At 42.8% G+C, this 13,046-nt stretch overlaps 1 protein-coding gene across 2 annotated transcripts in view; it reads right to left on the bottom strand.

The window, feature by feature from the left end:
• Positions 1 to 13,046, bottom strand: part of EFHB (EF-hand domain family member B) — a 400,940-nt gene that overhangs the window by 106,366 nt on the left and 281,528 nt on the right. For both annotated transcript variants that reach the window (XM_069648882.1, XM_069648883.1), the window contains one exon: positions 10,869 to 11,023. In XM_069648882.1, the coding sequence (XP_069504983.1) occupies positions 10,869 to 11,023 (155 nt within the window). The remainder of the gene's footprint in view (positions 1 to 10,868; positions 11,024 to 13,046) is intronic.

Genomic DNA, 13,046 nt, shown 5'->3' with positions numbered 1-13,046 from the left:
GGTGGAGGTGGGAAGGCAGAGTGAGATTGGAGGAACAGTAGTATGGCAGGACAATATCTTCAAACCAGTGTAGTGAAGGGTCAGGTAAGACCATGTGTGAAAGAAGAGTGACAATGGGTGAAAGTAGGCACCATTCCCATTGACTGCCCTAGAACACTAAGCGGGCCAGGTCAAGAAAGATTAGAAGGCTACTAGGGAGTCAGCCATCACACTAGGGAAACCACTGATAGAAACCAGACAGAAAATCTGACAGTTAAGGGTCACTGTTGGCGAAAATACTGACATTCCCATTAGGGACGCCTGGGCTAGGGGGTGGCGAGAGAGGGTGACAGCGCTAGTGCCAATTCCCCTTAAGACCTCAGGAGACCCTGAAGAATCTTAAGACCAGAAGCCATTCTATCTGTAAAGTCCCAATAAACACCCTTGGGACTACTCAGAGAGTCAGTGTGGTTATTTGTGGCGGGCCACCCAGTCACAATTGGATTAGAGATTATGAGAAATCTTTCTATACAGTGGATTATAGGTCAGACAGCTGACACATCCAAATCTAACAAAAAGTGAAGGTGATTCAATTCTGTATTATGTCAACAGGTTTCTTTTTTGGGGGGGGGTTTCTCTTCCCTTCGCCCACTCAGTTTTATTTTCTCCAATTCTTGTATTGCCATGATGTCTCCTTCACACTCATTGTGCTGTAATTTCACAAACTGCTATTTACTGTACTTTGCATAACAATGTGTTGGACACATATTTGATGTTGCATACATGTTCCGCTTTTAATCTATTTAATAATAACAGGAATAATGCAATCAACACAGCATTTGAACCCATGCCATCTATAGAGCCTTGATTAAGACAAAATAGGTCAGAACGCGTGTTGGCTTTAGAGGATTTGCAATTTAATAAACCTAAGCTGTTACGATTAATCTTCTTTAAGAATACATACTCATGCTGTGAATATTAAATTCGCTCTTAAACCAATTGAAATAGGAAGGACTTGCACATATGGGCACAGTTAATATTAGACTACAAAGCTGTATTTGTGTTGTGGCATTGGTTTTAGGGCAGATTTCTAAAGTCCACCCAAAGGACTTTATAAAACTATCTCCTGGGGAATAGAGAGCTAAAACCTCTTAGTATATGTCTGCCCCACTCAAGGTAAGGTAGCAATGGCAGAGCAGCCAGGCTTATCATAGGAGGGAGGTACACATCTTGTAGCAGACATATCGCAAAAGAAACACTTACAACTTTAGAGTTATGTAAAAAGAAAATGGTTTATTATATATATATATATATATATATATATATATATATATATATATATATATACACACACACACACACACAGGTAAAGATAAATCTAAATTTCAGAAAGTTAAGTACTATCACAATAAGCAAACACAGTATAACACCAATGCAATACTAGTAAGTAAACCACAGTGTAAAAAGACTGGCAGCAAGAAATTCAAGGTAAGTTAAACCAATGTTATAGTAAACTTTGTAAGTTATCCAGTTTCAGGAATAGCGAGACCAATAGAAACAGATAGACACTTTACAGAGCGTGTAGTTACTTTCTAGAATAGTGGAATCAATTCAAAGCTAGGTAAGAACTTGGCAATTACTTTTCAGAATGACAGTATGTAATTGAAAGGTAAGTAATAACTTTGCAGTAAACTATGTAACTTATTCTCTTTCAGGAATATTACAGGTATGCTACTAATATTAGCAAATAAGTACTTGCCAACACTTGTAACTTATTCTGTTTCAGGAATAATACAGTTACCCAACCAACAGTAGCCAGTTAGTACTTTGCAGTTACATTTTTCTAATACTTTGTTTCAGATCCTTATGACAGAAACAACACCAACACAGGGTAAGTTACTTAGCAATCATTTCACAGGGGGAAGGCTTTAGGAGTCCTTTCCTATCTAGGTCCTATCTAGTTCTAAGTCTATTTCAGGGTCAGAATGGAGGTCAAAAAGGCTGACACAAACTATAGTAAAGTCATGAGTTCCTGTGGAAATCTTCAATAGCAGTTAGGTAACAGTTCTTGTGGGTAAAAGGGTTCAGGGACTCCAGAGAAGGCTTTCTGAATACGTTCCAGTGTTGGCCCTGGGAAAACGTGTATGGGCAAACTCCCAAACGCACAGATTACCACCTCAGTAACATAGGAGTGACAGAATTATTTTAGGTAAGTATTACCTCGCGTCCCACAGTACCTTAGGAGTGATGAAGAAGATGAAGCTGGATGCCTTCACGATATCGCATAGTAACATAAACAGTAACAGTCGAGAGAGGGGACTCCCAGCAAAGGATTCATCATGCTCCAATGCAGACATGTGGTCTTGGTGCATTTTCAGAGACACCAGTGAAGACCGGTTCTCGGCCAATCAATTTGCCTCGCTTGCTCTGTCCTGCACTCTGATGAGGGGGCTTTGAGGAATGAAATTTTGCTTCTGGAGGTCCATCAGGAGTCCACTAAACCTTCTGAAAGATTAGTTCTTCGGAAGATGATGCACTGCAGGATGGTCAAAGGTCCCAAAGTATATGTGGTATACAGCTCAAGAAGGTTGCAGGTCATGATGACATGGCTCAAATTGCAGGTTGTTTTAGGGCTGATTATGCCCACTAGTCCATGGGAGGAAGTCATCTTCTTTGGAGTTTCCCTGTCGGTTCGAAAACGGGGTCAGGGCAGCCGCAATCACTTCAGCATGCTTCACCAGTTACTGGAAGGGGCTGCAGGCGTCTCTGGTCATCTTCTTCGGTTCTCCTGTTCCAGTGGTCGACTTGTCTTCTGCTTCAAGATCCAGGCCATTTATGCTGGAACCCCGCCAATCAGCACTCATGCTACATTCAAACTTTGGGGGATGCCTCCCAGTTGGAACCGTTTCCAGGCAGGCATGCCAGAAGACAAAGGACTGTAGAGGTTTGGACACCTCCTTTGTTTCCTGTCTTCACAGACACTCTGGCGCCTTGGTGGGCTTCCCAAAGGATTTCTGCTGAAGACAGAAGTCAAACCATGGCCTCCCCGCACCAGCACAACAAGATAGGTCAAGCACACAAGAAATGGTGAAACAAATAATACAGCCACCATTTTGGGTCAACGGTGACGCGTCTAACTAAATAAATTTTTGTATAGGTCTCAGGGCGCTCACAGGAACAGACAACAAAAAACAAATCACTCAGGAGTGGAAAGAGAAAAAAAGTCACTAGGCATAGCAACTAACAAAGTCCTTGAGAATGGCCGAGTTATCCTATATTAATGAGTGAGTTTAGGCATCAAAAAGAAACGTCTTAAGACGTTTTCTAAACTGCTGTAATGTAGTACATTGTTTAAGGTAGAGTGGAATCATATTCCAGTTTTTGGAGCCCAGGCAGCGAAACTTGCTCCACCTAGTTTCCTCAGAGAGGTACATGGTTGAACCAATAACATCAGGCTATTAGAGCGCAATACGCGCTTTAGTGCAGCCATATGGATCCTAGATTTCAAATATTGTGGGGCCTTACCTGAAAGGCATTTAAAGACTATTTCTAGTCTGTGTATTACCGGGGTTGTGAACAGCACCTACAGGTAAAAATCACACAAAAGTCGGTCAAACACGTCCACTGCCACCAGTCATTCATGTATGCCAGTCACTGTAACATAAATGTTACAGTAGCATTGAGAAACCCTTCAGCACTCCACATAAGGTGGGGAGTGCTGATCTCGATATAAAATGTAGAAAGGATAAAAAGTCTCCCTCTACCCTTAAGGAAAATAAAAGAAAAAGAAAATGCAAGGGGAAGCACAAAGGGCTCCCAGTAGCACTGCACAAAAGGTGCATTAGAGAATATGGAGGAAAACATGACTCCATAATATAAAGTACAAAAGTAATGAACAAGGGTTCCCATAGACAGAGTAAAAGAATGAGTGGGTGGGAAAAAGTCTCCCACTGATTTAGGAGATAGACCCAAAAAATCCATGAGTCCAGCAAAAAGTGATGGGGGTCTCACAGGTGAAGGAGATTTGGTAATGAAAATAGACATCTACCTAACAATTGGGCAATGCCACACAACCTGTGCACATGCAGCAGCCCTTGTGAAAATAGTTTAGTTGTATCTCAAACAGAGCAGGGCTGGGTGTGCCTCTATGCACCAATCTATGTTTACAACTGAAAGACCTCGCAAAGCACCAGTTACCGTCCAAATCTGATAGTTAAAGTGAGCAACACAATGCACCCTTTTGAAAGATTTCTTTTATATCCATGATGTCTATTTCTCTTGACATACAAAAAAATAAAGTGCCTTTGTGTCACTAATCAAATGTTCTCAACATTATGAATAACAATGCGCTCGAGGCTTGTGACAAAGACTCTCCAATTCTATCTTAGTTTATTACACATGTTCTTTTATTCCGTATCTTAATTCACTGAAAGTACAGTGGGGTTAAATAGATTTTTCAGGTTTCATTATCTTGCATTCTGGGACTTTTAGTTTACAATTCAGGATGTGAAAATTAAACCCACAATTCGCTTAGTTGCTATAAATATTAACATGTTGTCATGGGGCTTTACTATTTAATTTGTGTATTTTGTAAGTATACTCTTTAAAACAGTATTATTGCAGGCCTTCAAATCCAAAACCTACTTATTTGTACAAAGTAAAACTTGGAATATGTGGTCAAATTTGCAGAGTGGGTTAAAATCCCTGCTTCACTGTTTAGCCAAAGTGTGAGATCCTGGTCAATTATTTAATCACACTCTGACTTAACTGCAATATTTTGCGTCCTTATTTCAAATAGTGTGAACTTGAAAAAAGAAACACTTACTACTATTGCCTGGAGCTTCTTCTCATTATCCCTCATTCATCTTACAGCACTATCTGAACATCCAGACTACATAGTCCTCCTCTGTCCTGACGAAGGCCCTAGGAAGAAACTGGCTCACACAGCCCAGATATAGGGCCGAAACACCGGGTGAAGACGATTTCTTTCCTTCAAACACAGAGTCATCTATTTTTTACTGTTTCACAACAACATATGTATTGTATACTAGTTTTTCACTTGTTGATTAGACCCCTGTCGTTCCTTTAAGGTATCAACAGTAGCAACTGTATTATGTTCATTGTATAGAACTCTGTGCAAGGGAATCAACTTGCTTCTGTTTTAATGTGCAAACTGTGGTTGCTTGTCTTTTGCAGTTAATGATGTTCAGTACTATACCTAAACTACGAAGAAAATAGATACGAAAAATAAGTTTTTCGGAAAATCAGGTGTGGTTTCTTTGCACTCCAATGTGTAAATGGTTGAATGAGCAACAAGGGGTGAAGCTCTCTATTGTTTTTCTCGACCCTTTCATTTGTGTTGTATAAACTCATAGATTGTTGTCCAACGCATAAGAATAGAATAAAGTAAGTTTCCTCTGAAGGCGTATAGGGGTGGGGTCGAATATCAACACATCATCGGCATAAGCCAACCAAATAAAATGGAGAAACCTGGAACAAAGATTGCTACAAGCAGAGAAAGAAGCATTAGTAGTTGTGTGAAGTAGAAACCATTCCTGGCAAGCGAGTAAACCAGGGAAGGAGCAGTTGTGTGGAGTTGAAACTAATCCTGACAGGCGAGTAGACAAGGAAATAAACAGTGTTGTGGGAAGAAAATATTTACTTATCTTCCTGACAAACTATTGTACAACAGACATTTGTTTTGCCATTCTGACAAAAGTATTCTATGAGGGAAACACTTGCTATGAGCCTCTAAAAAGAACCTTCTATGAATGAAACACTTGCATTTAACATCTTGAGAAACGTTTTCTATGGAAAAGACTGTTACATCATCTTAAATAATCCTTTTTACATCTTGAGAAGAACATTTCATAAGAGAAACAGTTGCTTTGCTTTTGAACAAGTGTTCTATGGGAGAGACATTTGTTTTGGCAGGTTGAGGGAAGTGTTGGATGAAAGAAATTTATTATAGAGCTGAATAGAATATCGGTGGAACAGAATTCTTCCAAAAGACTTCCTGAATTGATTCTGGGGAAGGAGTCAAACCGTGGACGCAAGGATTACTTTGTTGGAGGCAAAGTTATGAACTTTTGCACATTTTTGTTGAACTAGAAACAGACACATTTACCTTTCAGATGTTGATTGAATATCTTAGTGTGAGGGTCAGATATATTTGGACACATGGTCAATTTTCTTTACCTTTAGTTTGATGGGCAGGAACATTATTTTTTAGTATAGGGACAGATAGGCATTTATCCCATCCCGCTTTTGTTTTCATAAACATGACAAATGTTGAGATAATTACAACTTTGTGTCCGCCTCTCATTCCTGACCGCTCACAGCACCCAGGGCAGACCCTAAAATAAAGATCCACTTAATTCTTGCATGTGTCTCTCAAGAGGTAACAGAGCTGCTAGCAAAGTCCAATAGAAAATCTAATCTTGTCCATCTCGACCAATCAAGTAATGCCAGCACCACAAATGGCCCCTGAGACTCTTTCTGACATGGGGGGCTGGGGTGGAAATACTGGGAATACTAAAACAATGTAAATATTAGGAAAGCTGAATGCATTTGTTGACCTTGTGATGAAGGTGCTGATTCAGCGCCAGACAGTGGGGCGCACCTACTGTGAGAAACCTGAGGGTGTTCTTCCTGGTAGACCCCGGGGATCCTTTGTTCAGGTGGACAGGGGAGGGCCATGGCACTTGGATCACAACCCTGGGGGTGGACAAGCAAGGGAGGATCCCCTGGGCAAGACGCAGTATCCCCCTTTCTGCGATATACCCCTACCCGACAACCCCTCAATCTTTATAGGTTATTGCCACCACAGTCCCATTCTACCCCAGTGCTTTCCTTTTAGAAAAGGCAGTAGAAAACCCATTCATCAACAACGAGACATCTGTTCCCCCCCTTTGAAACAATAACCTGCCCTCCTCTTCAGTCACATACTACAAACCCCATAATCCCTGTTCTTTTGTTGACAAACCTTTTGTGTAATATTCACATTTCCCAGAATCCCCTTCATTCACTCTGTCCTTCAAATACTGCAACGAAGAGGAAGCAACAAGGAGGAATAAGGATTACCCATGGGAATCCCTGGGCCATTAACCCCTATGAACGACCGCCATGTTGTCCTGCTAACGATGACAGGCAGGGTCAGGCACACTTTGAGCGAGTTGGGGATGCTAGAAGGTGCACAAAGCCAGAGGAAAACCAGAAGAGCAGCAGAGACCCTGGGAGACCTTTGAGGAGGAGAAAACCGCCCTGAGACTGGCCGTGGCAGTACCCACAGCTGTAAATCTAGAAAAACAACCCTACCAAAGCATAGAAGGTGTATTATGTTGGCCGAAAACCAATCACATCATATACCCTACATCGTCTACAGAGAATCGTCAGCATAACCAGCATAATCAGCATAGCTAGCACAACCATAGAGCGTCCATTTTATGCCCTAGTCCGCCATTTGCTTTCTTTGCTTTTCTGTTCAAACGCTTTGCAACGAAAATTCATTTTCATTCTGCTCATGCACGAAGCAAGGCCACAGTTACATGTTGAGAGTCCAGCCCAGACAGAAATGCCAAGCAGTACAGAAATACATTGTTTTCCTCCCTCACAAGTCCTTGAAGGCGAGCAGAGAGGCATTTAATCAGCGTCCAGATGCCGGCCGGTCTCGCTGAAACTGTAGAAACAGGCCGTAAAGGCATGACTTATACTTTCCTAGAGGCCCCCTTACGAGACCCTCTTTAGATCAGGCTGACCCCTAGTTCACGAATAGAAACTAGAAGATAGCAAGCTTTGGAATGTGTCTCTCCTACGAAGACGGTCTGCTCGCTAAACAAGTGCTTTGTGTTCTCCATAACAAAGAACCATGTCTGCTTACTGCAAATTGCAAGTGTTGCTAAAAAGAGTAATATTGATTGAGACAGAAAGGTGTCATAATGTGGTGTCATATTTGTCATAATTGTCAATTACTGAACCCCAGCTCAAGAAGATACATCATGGGCGGTTTTGATGTGTCACAAGAAGATTGTACGATTGTCTTTTTGTATATATGATACTGTTGTAGAATGCTCGCTCTCTTGCGTCTCACAAGGTCTGGGTGACACACGTTGCGAGACGTGAGATCCAGTCGGCCGACTGAGACTATTTGCTTTGCAATAAACCCTAGATTTTGGGAACTGATCCTCGTGTCTGCCGTATCACTTAGTGTATGGTTATTGTGCCTTGTTTCCATACGCGAGGGTCTTCAGGGCCTAGCACAGAAAGACTCCTCCCCTGGGCCTTTCAGGTGAATCCAGGTCTCTGAGGGTCAGCAGAAGAGACCCTGACCGCAGAACATTATCCCCTTTCAGCTCCTGCAGTTCCCAATGCCAGGATATGCCGTTTTGGGGAGCTGAGAAGTGGGAGCAAAATCCTGACAGTGCATTTTGGACTTCTTTGTTGTGGATTGTGAACTTTGAAAAGAGGGTCAAGCCTGGCTGAGGGAAACCTTCTTGGTGAGAAGATTATTGAAACTACAAGTACCCAGAGGCCTTAGGGGAGGCCGGCGGGAGCTGTCAAAGTGGTCATACGAGGGTCAAGCCAAACCCCTTGTACAGTCGAAATTCTCTGAGGCGTTGTGGAAGCAAACTGTGTGAACAGTGTTACTGGAGCAAATGTGAAACCGACTGAGATATGCCTGCAAATTAGGGCAAACAGTAACACACCCAGGAACCTTGTGGTGATAGAATTGTGTAAAGCCTGACTGGAGTCTTTAGGGAAAGCCTGACTGGGGTCTTAAGGGAATGCCTGACTGGGGCTAAGACCCAGACTTGGGTAAGGGAAGAACCTAAGGGGTCTAGAATGACTTGTTGTTGAACTATGGGAACATGACATTGTGAACCTGATGGAGGGATACCATCAGAAGGTTAAGGGAAGTGAATCCTGCATGGTGGTAAAGCTAACTGAACTTTGTATTTTACAAATGTGAACCCAGGTGAGGGATGCCTGCAAATTAGGGTGAGCAGTAATACACCAGTAAACATTGTGATGACAAGTATGAACCCGACTGAGGGATGTCCACAGTGAGTGGTTGGTCTGAACCCGACTGAGGGAGGCTAACGTTGAGAGAAAGATCAGAGCCTGGCTGAGGGGGGATCCAAGGGTAAAGAGCAATCGCCCAACGTGAAGGAAAATCAATGGAACTTTTGTTTTGTTGTTCATGGCATGTCGGGCCCTCTGAAGCAAGATACTTTGCATGAAAGAGACTTGAGTACAGAAGGTCCTGATAAGGAGAAAAGGAACTGTAACCTTGTGTTGAAAGCCAGGAGTGTGCTGTTCTCAAGTCTGCCGCCTTGTCACGGCTAAAAACATGGGGAAGGGAGACCCAGGCCATAACATCCTGACGTATCATTTGATGAACACTTCTTTCTTTTTTTGTGAACATTATCCCACTCTATTTTTTAGCATAGCGGTAAGGATTGGCAATAGTTTTCTTTTAATGTAGGCCCTTTTTTATTTGACTAGACTCCACTAGGACTGTATTATTATTATTATTATTATTATTATTATTATTAGATGCTTGTAGCTTGCTCCCAGCTTAGATTTAGGTTTAGATTAGGCATTTATCTCACCCATTTTACAGTTTAATAAACACCTTTGAAATGTGATCACTTGTGTCTGTCTTACTTTGATACCATGCCTTCCTTACACTACCAACAGAGGGAATACGAAGGATGGGTTTGGATGCCACTTGAGGGGGAACAAGGGGCCTCTGGGAGCTGTAGTCAACCATCTGATCAGGCCTGGTAGGGAACAAGGGGTGGGGGACACCCTGTTTATGACATCGACACAAGGAACTTGTATGCGAACGTATGATAAAGGAGATAACCACAGGTAAACAAACTATGGGGATTCCACAGGTTGGGTTTCACCCGGAAGGCCCGCTCCAAACAGAAGACCTGTGCTCCATGGTCGAGGGTGGGGGGCAGCTGAACTCAAGCTGCTCGTCTCCAGCAGACCATAGCCACTAAGACAGCACTAGGTGACATAATCAAGGTTGGCGAGCCAGTCCCACGGCTGCTCGTGGGAGCTGGGGAAGCCGACCGGATTCAGAGAAACACTCACATTACACCAAGGCAGTCTTAATTGCTCTTTGGCCAGTGGGTATAGGAACGGGGAGGCGTGAGGGAGCCACACTCCTAGAAGAACCAATTAGACTAGGTTCTGGTGTCCCTGAGAGGTAACCAGCCCTTTGTGTGTCCACTAAAATGTTTGTGAAAGTCACTGTCCTGCGGGTGTTTCCCACAAATTCGGGGTGTCTCATGTTCCTTCTGCTGTGGTGCTGACCAATGGTAGGTTAATACAGAACCGGAGGTCAGCACAAATGTTTTTACTAATTGCGAACGGTTTGCGGGAGGAGTGCCACATGGGGAGGAGATGAGCTAAGAGAGGGCAAATCTGTCTTCTCCAATCATGTTTTACTAACGTATGTCTAGCAATAGGGGTGTGGTTTATTTTAGCCAGGCGGCTTTGTGGGAATCAAAAAGAGTTGAAGTTTGAAGTGCAACTGTTTACACTACCATAAACATTGTATTAGCAGTATAAAATTGATGTTTGCTGTATGCCAGTTTGTCAGCTCTCATCAACCAGTTCTGGTCCACTGTTCTGTTTGATTTGTGTAATAAACAGCGTTACTTCTTGCCCGGTGTGCACTCCTTTTTGGACTACTTATGGTAACTATTTATTACGAGCTTTGGAGGAAACTCAGATACAACCTGTTGAACATAAATCAGAGCTAGTTCTTGTGTACTCTTGCCCTATTATTCTATAGTTTTTCTGGTAGCAATTGTAGCAAATGCTTGAGCAACCATCAAACACAAGTAGATTTGATGTAATGTCACGGCACTAACCTTATCATAATGTCTGAAGGCTTCCAGCAATGAGTCAAAGTTCTGGTAGTTCACCTTCTTCAAGTGCTGTCGGACAGCTGCAAGGACAGCCCTATGCCTCTCTTTGCCACGCTGGAAATCCATTGGGGGGGTATAATGAATGAGCTCCCTAACACCTGCCAGAAGAAAGAAAGAAAGAAAGAAAGAAAGAAAGAAAGAAAGAGCTGAACAATGTTACGAGTTGCATCAGGTCACAGGATATTTTGAGATACATAATTTACTAAACAGTGTTGTAGATAAAGACAGCTTTTATGCCAATGCAAACATATTTTCACCACATACTCTAGAGTAAGTCACAAGGAAAATTAGACTGATTTCAATAGTATGATGGTGGGCACATAATTCTGGTACCAATGCCTCACCACCGCTCGTAGTAGTGCACATTTATGGATGTACAAATGGAACTTTCACAAGTTTCCTCCTCACACACTGCATCATTTACCCGCAAACACACTATTAGATCTTCATCATAGAAATATTAGGCCAACTGGGATCCCATTTGTGCACCAATCCAGTGTAGCCTTTAAGAAATAAACACGCGTATTTGACGCAGAGTCTCTCTCTCTCTCTCTCTCTCTCTCTCTCTCTCTCTCTCTCTCTCTCTCTCTCTCTCTCTCTCTCTCTCTCTCTCTCTCTCTCTCTCTCTCTCTCTCTCTCTCTCTCTCTCTCTCTCTCTCTCTCTCTCTCTCTCTCTCTCTCTCTCTCTCTCTCTCTCTCTCTCTCTCTCTCTCTCTCTCTCTCTCTCTCTCTCTCTCTCTCTCTCTCTCTCTCTCTCTCTCTCTCTCTCTCTCTCTCTCTCTCTCTCTCTCTCTCTCTCTCTCTCTCTCTCTCTCTCTCTCTCTCTCTCTCTCTCTTATCCCATGGTCAAGAAACGCCCAATGTTACATCATAGCCCACTACCGGACTTGCTCTATCAATCCTTTACAGAGGTGGGCAGTTTTATTCCTGGCTGCTGTTGAAGGGAAAAAGCCCAAAAGGGGAGTAAGTGGGAGCTGTGTCAGCTGCAGGTATAATTAATAAACTAAATCACACTCAGTGCATGGACTGTGCAAGCGTTCTGCCACAGGTCTGCTCATCTAAGGGGGAAGACAAGCCATGTGACCACTACAGTCACAGAAGTACACAGGGAGGGTGGAACCTCCGCCTGATTCAACAATGGCCGCCAAACCCTCAGAGCTGCCATTGCTCAGTTGCCCCGGTCACTTAATTCAACAGGAAACCCAATCAGAAAGGTTAGCAGATGCCTTAATAAGGGTTAATAAATATCAAGTTATCTTACAGGGACATGAACACACATGGGCAGATAAAAGGATGAGGATAGTGAGCCTAACCCAGTGACTGTTGGTGGCAGCAGCGAGGAGCCAGCAGAGAAAGCTGCATGATCTAGGAGAGCAAAATACCTAAAGCAGCTCAATGGTCAACAGAGAAAAGCTGATGGACCCAAGAAAGCTGAATGAATGATGGAGAGCAGACAATTGATGACTATAAATACTGCTGGGTGAGAGAATGAGCTGGGCACTATATACCTTTAGGTGAGCTGGGCATCATATCCCTGGGACGGTCCAGCAGAGTGAGGTGGGTACTATATCCCTTAGACTTTCAAAAAGTGCTGTGTGCTTTAATGCTGAGAATGTGTTGCAGTGTCACAAAGCATACAGGGGCGGAGGTTAGACCAACAAAAAGGCGATCAGTATCCCTAACATGTAGGAGAACCCTTACACATTTTAGTTGATCTATTTCAATATGTTTCCTAAAGCTTTTGTTTAAATAAGAGAATTGAACATTAATGTCTACTTCCTAAACCTCAGTGAACGTAAAGGCGTTTATCCCATCCTGAACACTGATAAGAATAAACTATTTGAAACTATATTACATGTGGTTTATTCTGTTGGTTCCCCAGCAGTTTGGAAGTCAGCAAAATACATACAAGGACTACAACACCTACTTCTGGAATCTGTTTACAACGTGATAATTAAACATTTAAACTTTAAACTGCCGGTCCTCTCAGCCTGCAATCTCTGGAAGGTCAATAAAATGAATCCAACTTCAGAATCTACAACCTCGCTCTGAGAGTGATGGCTGCCTGAAGGCTGATCTCCTGCCTGGGCTGCCACTACTGTTGGACCTTAGCATTCCTTG

Source organism: Ambystoma mexicanum, chromosome 2q, assembly GCF_040938575.1.
Source record: "Ambystoma mexicanum isolate Mex_15411 chromosome 2q, UKY_AmexF1_1, whole genome shotgun sequence".
Classification (NCBI taxonomy): domain Eukaryota; kingdom Metazoa; phylum Chordata; class Amphibia; order Caudata; family Ambystomatidae; genus Ambystoma; species Ambystoma mexicanum.
This window is presented reverse-complemented; position numbering and strand designations above follow the sequence as displayed.